Here is an 11,205-nt window from a genome sequence, read left to right as displayed (position 1 = left end):
GCTCTGCGGCATGTGGGATCTTCCCAGACCGGGGCTCGAACCTGTGTCCCCTGCATTGGCAGGCGGATTCTTAACCACTGAGCCACCAGGAAAGCCCCTCTTCATTAATCTTAATTGACTCTTCTTTTCAACCAAATCACAAATACTACCTGTACCTCCTCCTAAAATTTGTTTTCTGAAAGGTTAGGTATCTCTTTACTAAGATATTTCCTTACTAAAGATCCCTCCATAGTGTCAAGTCAAGATAAAGAAAGCCCTGGAGAAAAGGAGCCAAAGGATGTGGCATTCTTAAAGAAAGCATTATGTAGAAATATCCTAGGCTTATTTTAAAGTTTCCTCTCTATGGTATATATGTATATATACACAATGGAATATTATTCAGCCGTAAAAAAAGAATGAAATTCCACCATTAGCAACAACACAGGTGACCTAGAGAGTATTATACTTAGGGAAATAAGTCAGAGAGAGAAAAACAAATACTCTATATTATCACTTGCATGTACAATCTAAAAAATAAAACAAATGTATATAACAAAACAAAAACAGAGTCACAGATGCAGAGAAAAAACTAGTGGCTGCCAGTGGGGAAAAGGAAGGCAAGATGGGAGTATGGATTAAGAGGCACAAGCTACTATGTATAAATAAATAAGCAACAAGAATATATTGTACAGCATAGGCAAATATGGCCATTGTTTTATAATAACTTTAGAGTATAATCTATACAAATATTGAATCACTGTGCTGTACACCTGAAACTAATATATTATAAATCAGCTATACTTCAATTTTTTTAAAAAAGTTTCCTCTCTACAGACAAATTCACCAGGTCAAAATACTCATTTAACCTTATTCCAACACTTCTTAGCCCATATTTCATTCAAGAAATACTAACACATTTCCGTTATACAACATTAAACAAAACATGTAGAGAACTTTATAGGTTTTCAAAGTGCATAAAGGCAAAAAGTAATCATTAAAGATGAGAATAGCACATTATGGTACATACAATAAAAGGAACAATAAGTAACTCTTAAAGAATAATATAATATGGAAAAATATCCAATATCCATTATCCCCATTTTATAGATGAGAAAACCGGGGCATTGAGACATTAACAAACTTGCCCAACTTCTCCCAAAAGTGATAGAGTCAGAATTCAAAGCTCTAATCTACTCTAATCCTTTAGACCAATTTCATGTTTTTCGCTAACCTTTATAAAATTTTGCGAAGCAAAGAAGGAAGGTCTTAATGTCCTGAAGATCGTTAGTGACAGAAATGGGGAAATACTGGGTCAGGTGTCTTGACTTTAAATCCACTATTGTCCTACTCTGGCCATTGCACACACCAGGAGAAACTGATCTGCCTCATATACAGTTCAAAGAACAGAAGTCTTTTTCCATGCTTTTCCTACAATTTGTATCATGATTGCAGGGGTCAAGATTATTTAATTTTTGAGTATTTTTTTACTCAATGAGATAGCAAATACCTCTGTGCATTTAGGAAATTCTGGAAATTACAACAGGACATAAACTATTCTTTAAGTAGGCTGAATATTAATACTTAAAAGATTACACCAGCCCAAAACCATAAAAAGGCAAATTTTTTAGTTTGTCTGAAATGACAATTATATTTGAAGTCATTTCTTTATTTACACTACGGTTGCTTGGCATAAACGGAGCTCTATTTACAGAAATTCAATAAGATCCTGAAATTAGAAATGCATGTGAATAGAACATTTAATTTGATACTGCAGTAATTTGATTAAATACACAAAGGGAGTTGTGTGCATGAATTGAAGAAGCAGTGGAATATCAGCTTTGGGAATGAACTTCAATCCCACTATGGGTCCTATATGAAACACTATTGCTAGTATTGGCTAGGCTTTCAGTGATTAAATATTTATGAGGCAGCTTAGTTTACTAAATATAATATTTAACATAGCTTCAGTTTCTTGTTACCCTTTCCTTCAGTCCCTAGAGTAAAATTTTTCTTAGCCTGACTCCTAATGGAAAATTATTCAAAAAAGTTCAAACTTTAACTAGTTTCTCCTCTTTACTCCTTCCCCCTCCCTAATAAAAACACAGGCAGGAAATAGCACGATTCAAAACGACTATTATATTTGAAGTCATTTCTGTATTTTCCCTTAGCTGACGTCTTGCATGGAATTCAAGTACAGCAATTTAATCAGCAGAAGGCAGAGAATCAATATCAGCTGTTGGGATCATAGGCTTGCTGAGTATAAACGGAGCTTTCGGGGAACTCATCAGGGACCCCTCAATTCTGTTCATCAAAATGTTTTACAGATTGCATCTTATAAATTACTGGAATTAAATGGTATTTAATTTTTACAGTGCTTTCCCCACTCCTAGTTAATTGGAAGCAAATGAAAAATGAAGCCTCAGAACTATACCCCATCAGTATGATTGTCATTTAGGACACAAAATTATGAACAGAATTTATTTGAGAATCTACCGTGCTTTTAGGCAGACTTGTGATGATTAATCAAAGGACAGACTTTAGGTTTCAAAATACCTATCTGGTGATAATATTCATTTATTCATTCAACAAATACTTATTAATTCCCTAGTCTGTGACACTGTTGTAGGTATTAGAGATATAGACACAAATAAACTAAACAATATCCCTGTTCTTATGGAATTTACTGTGGAACTAATGTGCTTGAACTTGCTATTATTAGGAGGGTCTGGTTTCATGTTAGGTACTTGAAAGACTTTCAGATGTCTTATCTTTACCTTTTAAGTGTCTTAGCTTCCTTTCAATTTTAATCTCTGCCATACATACCATCCATGTATTTTGTTACTGTTATCCATGGGTTCTCTGTTTCTTAATCCAATGGAAGTATTTAACTTATGCATGGAATGTAGTAAAAGGCAGTCAAGTTACCTCTAATAATTCCAATGACCAAATTAAGGTCCCAAATAAAGTTTGACCTCCTTACCTCTTCAACACTCTTTAGCTTGAGATGAGCAGTGCCTTCATCTTTGGTAAGAAGAATGCAGTTCCAGGGCGACCACTCCAAGGACTTATCCCACCTGACCATGACCAGATCATTGAGATCGTTCCAGGCACTGAGCACTGACTGGGATGCCCAGATGTTCTCAGTCAGGTACTGAATATCTTGTAGCTGCATGTCAAAACATTTGTGAAAAACAATGTTTTCTTCTAAACATAAAATTTTAAATTATTCTATTACTTGAGAAAACAAATTATACTGAGTATATTTTTTAAAGGAAAACATTATTCATGAGGTTTTCTGCGCACATAGCTTATTTCTCATCAAATCTCTGCTCATTCTGCCCAAACCATAATATGTTACCAATCTCACAGTCATGACTGCATATTTAACCCAGAGTAAGCTGTGTATATTTCTTCCAATATGCTAACTTTACCTTACATTTATATGGTATTAAGTACTTTTCAAAATTCATTAGTAACTATCATCTTATCCCCAGGGTTACTGCAGATCATTTTATTCCCATTTTACAAATGAGGAAATTAAGATTTAATAAAGAATAAGCAATTCGCTTAGCGTTATTAAAAACTTTGTTTTAATGAAAAAAGAGGGAAAAGGGAAGAAATGAAATAAGTGTTTTAAAACTTTTTAAAAAAATTTTAAACCATATTAGCTAAAGCTCTTGAAATGACTTTCTGTCACAAGGTCTGCATATATAAACTCAGAATTGCCAGAGAGGCAAGCTTCACAAAGAATAAACATGGGAAGGAGAAACATTATTTTAATAGGTTTGGATGGGAAAGCAGAAATCTTTTCTGTAAAATCAATGGACAAATTTCATCCATGATTGGCAACATTTACTGATCATACCTGCATCAGGAAAGCAATTTTAGAATCATCTTCATAATCAGCTTCTGAATAGTAAAGTCGTTGAAGTAAGCATTTGTACTTCAAACATGATTCTCGTTTTCGAGTCTCATTGTCAAGGTTAATGCAGTGACGACAGCGGTAAATGTGGTGTGAGGTGGATGATACAGCAAACTCTGTAGAAGGCAAATAGAGCTGGCAACTGAGGCAAAAGTAAATCTTCTTATAAAACTTCAGTGGGTCTTGAGGGACCTGAAAGAAAGAAAGAAAGAAAGAAAGAAAGGAGGGAGGGAGGGAGGGAGGAAGGAAAGGGAGGGAGAGATGAAGGAAAGGAAGGAAGGAAGGAAGGAAGGAAGGGAGGGAGGGAGGGAGGGAGGGAGGGAGGGAGGGAGAGAGAGAGAGAGAGAGAGAGAGAGAGAAAGAAAGAAAGAAAGAAAGAAAGAAAGAAAGAAAGAAAGAAAGAAAGAAAGAAAAGAGAAAGAAAGAAGGAAAGAAAGAAGGAAAGAAAGAAAGGAGGAAAGAAAGAAAGGAAGAAAGGAAAGAAAGAAGGAAAGGAAAGAAAGAAAAAAGAAAAGAAACAAAAGAAAGAAGAAAGAAAGAAAGAAAGAAAGAGAAAGAAAGAAAAGAAAGAAAGAAAGAAAGGAAGGAAGGAAGGAAGAAAGAAAGGAAGGAAGGAAGGAAGGAAGGAAGAAAGAAAGAAAGAAAGAAAGAAAGAAAGAAAGAAAGAAAGAAAGAAAGAAAGAAAGAAAGAAAGAAAGAAAGAAAGAAAGAAAGAAAGAGAAAGAAAGAAAGAAAAAGAAACTATAACAGCCAGGCCAAATGCTAAGGGCTAATTTATCTTAGAATGAGATAACAAGTTGGTTAATTTTAAAGTCATATTTTTCCCTTAACTTCCTACTCTATACAAAATTTAAATTTCAAGTAGTATTCAATTTACCCTGCCAAAATATTAAAAATCTCTATTATTCATAAACTTTTAGATATACATGGTAAAATCACCTAGAAAATTAACTGACTGAAAAAAATGAGTCGGTAGAGGCTTTGAGTTACAATAGTAAGAAAACTTCCCAAGAAGAAAAGAAAAGAAAGTGCTTTGGCACTTATTTTTAAGAATTTAGATTTTTGGTGCTATGCTGTGTTAATTATTTTTACAGGCAATAGCTAGATTCACACAGAAATTAAAGCCCATTAAACCAAGTGTTCTCATTTCATTTATCTTAACACTAAATTTAGATTGGCTCAATTATCAATATTCAAAATTTGAAATTCTGCATTATATGGTAGTTCTATTTTTAATTTTTTGAGGACCCTCCATAATTCTACATTTCCACTAACAGTGCACAAGGATTCCCTTTCTTCCACATCCTTGCCAACACTTGTTACCCTCTGTCTTTTTGAGTAGACATTTTAACTTTGGTGAGATGATATTTCACTGAGCTTTTGATTTGCATTTCTTTGATTAGTGACAATGAGCACTTTTTCATGTACATGTTGGCCATTTGTATGTCTTCTTTGGGAAAATGTTTATTCAGGTCCTTTGCCCATTTTTAAATTGGATTAAAATTATTTGCATTTCTTTGATTAGTGACAATGAGCACTTTTTCATGTACATGTTGGCCATTTGTATGTCTTCTTTGGGAAAATGTTTATTCAGGTCCTTTGCCCATTTTTAAATTGGATTAAAATTATTTTGTTATTGAGTCGTACATGTTGTTTTTGATACTAATTCATCGGATAAATGGTTTGCAAAAATGAAAGGTTGCTTTCATTTTGTTGAATTCTTTCCTTTGTTGTGCAAAAACTTTTTAGGTTGATAAAATCCCATTTGTCTATTTTTGCTGTTGTTGCCTTTGCCTTTGGTGTCATGAGCAAAAAATTGTTGCCAAAGCCAATGTCAAGAAACATTTCCGCTATGTTTTCTTCTAGTAGATTTACAGTTTCAGGTTTTACATTTAAATAATTAATCCATTTTGAGTCAATTTTTGTATGTGGTGTGAGATAAGGGCCCAATTTCATTTTTTTTTGCATGTGGCTGTCTAGTTTTCCCAACACCATTTATTGAAGAGACTGTCCTTTCCCCGTTGTGTATTCTTGGCTCCTTTGTTGTAAATTAATTGACCATATAAGTATGGGTTAATTTCTGGGCTCTCGATTCTGTTTCATTGACCTATGTGTCTGTTTTTATGCCAATAATATACTGTTTTGATTACTATAGCATTGTAATATAGTTTGAAATCAGGAAGCGTGATGCCCCCAGCTTTGCTCTTCTTTCTCAAGATTGCTTTGGTTACTCTTGGTCTTTTGTGTTTCCATACAAATTTTAGGATTTTTTTTTTTCCTATCTCTGTGAAAAATGCCATTGGAATTTTGATAGGGATTGATTGCACTGAAGCTGTAGATCACTTTGAGTAGTAAGAACATTTTAACAATATTAATTCTTCCAAAAATTTCTTAAATACAAAACAAACAATAAAAGCATGATCCATTTTAAAACTGAACAAATTGAACGTCATCAAAACAAAAACTTCTGCTCTGTTAGAGATACGGTTAAGAGAATAAAAAGACAAGCCACAGACTGAGAAAATATTTGCAAATCATGTGTCTTACAAAGGACTTATATGCAAAATATATTAAAAATTTCAATAACGAGAAAATAAGCAACTCAACTGAAAAAATGGGAGTGACAAAAGATGTTGAGACACTTCACCAAAAAGATATATGGATGTCAAAAACATGCATGAAAAGATGCTTAATATTATTACTCATTGGGAAAATGCAGATTAAAATACTACACACCTATTAGAATTCCAAAAATGAAATAAAAACTGACAATACCAAGTGCTGACAAGGATGCAAAGCAACTGGAACTCTTATACATTGCAGATGGAGTGCAACATGGTATAATCAGTTTGGAAAAATGTTTGGCAGTCTTTATAAAGGTAAATATGCATTTACGATATGACTCAACAATCCCACTTCCTAGGTATTTAACCCCAAACAACCAACTTACACAAAAACTCACAACTGAGTGTTCGTAGTGACTTTATTCACAAAAGCCCAAAACTCTAAACAATTTAATGTCCTGCAATTGTAAACAGATAAACTCTGGCACACCCAGACCATAAAAATATTATTCAGTTATAACAAAAAACTAATGATACACTAAAAAAATATGGATGAATATCAAATACAATATGCTAAATGAAGGAAGCCAGTCTTGAAAGACTACAGGCATACCTTGGAGATATTGCAGGTTCAGTTTCAGACCACTGAAATAAAACGAATAATAGCAATAAAGCAAGTCACACGAATTTTTTTGTTTCCCAGTGCATATAAAGTTATGTTTACACTATACTGTAATCTGTTAAATGTGCAATAGCATTAAGTCTAAAAAATCAATGTACATAATTAAAAATACTCTATTACTTAGAGATGCTATCATCTGAGTCTTCTTTTTTCTGGTGAAGGGTCTTGCCCTCCTTAAGGGCTACTGATTGGTCAGGGTGATGATTGCTGAAGTTTGGGGTAGCTGTGGCAGCTTCTTAAAATAAGACAACAATCAAGTTTGCTGCACTGATTGACTCTTCCTTTCATTATGCTAATGGTTTCTCAGTAGCATGCAATACTGTTTGACAGCATTTTACCCACAGTAGAACTTCTCTCAAAATTGGATGACTCCTCTCAAACCTTGCCACTGCTTCGTCAACTAAGTTTATGTAATATTCTACATCATTTGTTGTGATTCCAACAACCTTCACGGCATCTTCACCAAAAGTAGATTCCATTCCAATAAACCACTTTCTTTGCTCAGCCATAAGAAGCAACTCCTCATTTATTAAAGTTTTATCATGAGTTGGAGCAATTCAATTACATCTTCAGGCTCCACTTCTAATTCTAGTTCTCTTGCTATTCTCACCACATCTGCAGTTACTTCCTCCACTAAAGTCTTGAATCCATCAAAGTCATCCATGAGGGATGGAATAAACTTCTTCCAAACCCCTGTTAATGTTGATATTTTGACCTCTTCCCATGGGTCACAAATGCTCTTAATGGCATCTAGAATGATGAATCCTTTCCAGAAGGTTTTCAATTTACTTTGCCCACATCCATCAGAAGAGTCATTATCTATGGCAGCTATAGCCTTATGAAATGTATTTATTTATTTTAAAAAATTATTGAAATATAGTTGATGTACAATATTATGTTAGTTTCAGATGTTCTACATAATGATTTAACATTTGCATACAATATGAAATGATCATCTGGATAAGTCTAGTAACCACCTGTCCCAGTACAAAGTTATTACAATATTATTGACCATATTCCTTATGCTGTATATTACCTCCCTGTGACTTATTTACTACATAGCTAGAGGTTTGTGCCTCCTAATCCCCTTCAACTATTTTGCCCCCCCCCGCCCTGACGCTCTTACTTCCGGCAATCACCTGTTTGTTCTCTGTATCTACAAGTCTCTTTTCGTTTTGCTTTGTTTTTTTTAGTTTTTAGATTCTACTTATAAGTGAGGTTGTGCAGTATTTTTCTTTCTCTGTCTGACTTATTTCACTTAACATAATACCCTCTAGATCCATCCATGTTGTAGCCAATGGTAAGATCTCATCTTTATGGCTAATACTCCATTGTGTGTGTGTTGGTGTGTGTGTATATATATATATATATACACACACATACCACATCTTCTTTATCCATTTGTCTATCAATAGATAATTAGCTTGCTTCCATATCTTGGCTATTATAAACAGTGCTGCAATGAATACTGGAATACATATATCTTTTCAAATTAGTCTTTTTGTTTTCTTTGGGTAAATACACAGAAGTGAAATTGCTGGGTTACATGGCAGTTCTATTTTTAATTTTTTGAGGAAACTCCACATTGTTTTCCATAGCAGCTGTACCAATATAAATTCTACCAACAGTGAACAAGGGTTCCCTGTTCTCCATATCCTCACCAACCCTTGTTATTTGTTGTCTTTTTGATGATGGCTCTTCCACAGGTGTGAGGTGATATCTCATGGTGGTTTTGATTTGCATTTCCCTGATGATTAGTGATGTTGAGCAGATTTTCACATGTCTGTTGGCCATCTGTATGTCTTCCTTGGAAAAAGGTCTATTCAGGTCCTATGCCCATTTTTAATCCTGTTGTTTGTTTTTGATGTTGGGTTGTATGCATTCTTTGTATATTTTGGATATTAACCTCTAATTAGACATTTCATTTGGAAATATCTTCTCCCATTCAGTATGCTGCCTTTTCACTTTATTGATAGTTTCATTCACTGTGCAAAAGACTTTTAGTTTGATGTACTCCCACTCACTTATTTTTAGCTTTGTTTCCCTTGCCTGAGGACACGTATCCAAAAAATACTTCTAAGACTGATGTCAAAGAGCATACTGCCTAGGTTTTCTTCTAAGAGTTTTAAGGTTTCAGGTTTTACATTTAAGTCTTTATTCCATTAAGTTGATTTTTGTATTTGGTGTGATAAAGTAGTCCAGTTTGATTCTTTTGCATGTGGCTGTCCAGTTTTCCCAACACCATTTATTAAAGAGACTGTCTTTTCCCCCAGTGTGTATTCTTGCCTTCTTTGTCATAGATTAATTGTCCATATAAATGTAGGTTTGTTTCTGGGCTCTCTATTCTGTTTCACTGATCTATGGATCTGTTTTTGTGCCAGTACCATACTGTTTTGATTACTGTAGCTTTGTAGTACAGTCTGAAGTCAAGGAGCATGATACCTCCAGCTTTGTTCTTCTTTCTCAAGATTGTTTTGACTACTCAAAGTCTTTTGTGTTTCCATACACATTTTAGAGCTATTTGTTCTAGTTCTGTGGAAAATGCCCTTGGAATTTTGAAAGAGGTTGCATTAAATCTGTAGACTGCCTTGGATATTATGTGATTTTAACAATATTAATTCTTCCATTTGTTTATGTCATCTTCAATTTCTCTCATCAATGTCATAGTTTTCTGAGTACAAGTTTTACCTCGTTGGTTAGATTTATTCCTAGGTATTGTATTCTCTTTGATGTAATTATAAATGGGATTGTTTTCTTAATTTCTCTTTCTGAGAGTTTGTTATTAGTGTATAGATATGCAATAGATTTCTGTATATTAATTTTGTATCCTGCAACTTTACTGAATTCATTGATGAATTCTAATAGTTTTTTGGTGTTATCTTTAGGATTTTCTCTACATAGTATCATGTCATCTGCAAATAGTGATAGTTTTACTTCCTTCTTTCCAATTTGAATTCCCTTCATTTCTTTCTCTTGTATGATTACTGTGGTTAGGATTGCCAATACTATGTTGAATAAAAGTGGCAAGAGTGGGCATCCTTGTCTTGTTCCTGATCTTAGAGGAAATGCTTTCACCTTTCCACTATTGAATATGATGTTGGTTGTAGGTTTGTCATATATGGCCTTTATTATGTTGAGGTATGTTCCCTCTATACACTTTGTTGAGAGTTTTTATCACAAATGAATGTTGAAGTTTGTCAAAGCTTTTTCTCCATCTATTGAATTGATCTTATAATTTTCATTCTTCAGTTTGTTAATGTGGTGTATCACACTGATTTGCAGCATTGAACCAATCTTGCATCCCAGAGATAAATTCCACTTGATCATGGTGTATGATCCTTCCAGTGTGTTACTGAATTCGGTTTGCTAACATTTTGCTGAGGACTTTTGCATCTATGTTCATCAGTGATATTGGCGTGTAATTTTCTGTGATGTCTTTGTCTGGTTTCAGTATCAGGGTGATGCTGGCCTCATAGAATGAGTTTGGAAGTATTCCTTCCTCTTCAGTTTTTTGGAGTAGTTTGAGAAGGACAGATGTTAACTCTTTTTTAAATGTTTGGTAGAATTTCCTGTGAAGCAGTCTAGGCCTGAACTTTTATTTGTTGGGAGTTTTTGATTACTGATTCAATTTCATTACTGGTAATTGGTCTGTTCATATTTTCTATTTCTTCCAGGTTCAGTCTTGGGAGATTGTATGTTTCTAGGAATTTATCCAGTTCTTCTAGGTTGTCCACTTTATTGGTGTGTAATTGTATAAGAATCTGTTATGATCCTTTAATTTCTGTGGTGTTGGTTGTAACCTCTCTTTCATTTCTGATCTTATTGATTTGGCCCCTCGTTTTTTCTTGATGAGTCTGGCAAAAAGTTTATCAATTTTGTTTATCTTTTCAAAGAACCAGCTCTTAGTTTCATTGATATTAGTCTCTTTATTTCTGCTGTGATCTGTATTATTTCTTTCCTTCTACTAACTTTAGGTTTTGTTTCTTCTTCTTTTTCTAGTTCCTTTAGGTGTAATGTTAGGTTGTTTATTTTGAGATTTTTCTTATTTCCTGATGTAG

At 34.0% G+C, this 11,205-nt stretch overlaps 1 protein-coding gene across 2 annotated transcripts in view; it reads right to left on the bottom strand.

The window, feature by feature from the left end:
* The window catches only part of IQUB (IQ motif and ubiquitin domain containing), a 131,674-nt gene that overhangs the window by 71,511 nt on the left and 48,958 nt on the right, over positions 1-11,205 (bottom strand). For both annotated transcript variants that reach the window (XM_089917458.1, XM_089917457.1), the window contains exons 11-12: positions 3,845-4,093; positions 2,960-3,145 (exon numbers count right to left, since the gene is read on the bottom strand). In XM_089917458.1, the coding sequence (XP_089773584.1) occupies positions 2,960-3,145; positions 3,845-4,093 (435 nt within the window). The remainder of the gene's footprint in view (positions 1-2,959; positions 3,146-3,844; positions 4,094-11,205) is intronic.

The sequence above is a fragment of the Delphinapterus leucas genome, chromosome 9 (assembly GCF_059928025.1).
Source record: "Delphinapterus leucas isolate spDelLeu-1000000601 "Yukka" chromosome 9, BTC_Dleu_Yukka2, whole genome shotgun sequence".
In the NCBI taxonomy this organism is placed as follows: domain Eukaryota; kingdom Metazoa; phylum Chordata; class Mammalia; order Artiodactyla; family Monodontidae; genus Delphinapterus; species Delphinapterus leucas.
This window is presented reverse-complemented; position numbering and strand designations above follow the sequence as displayed.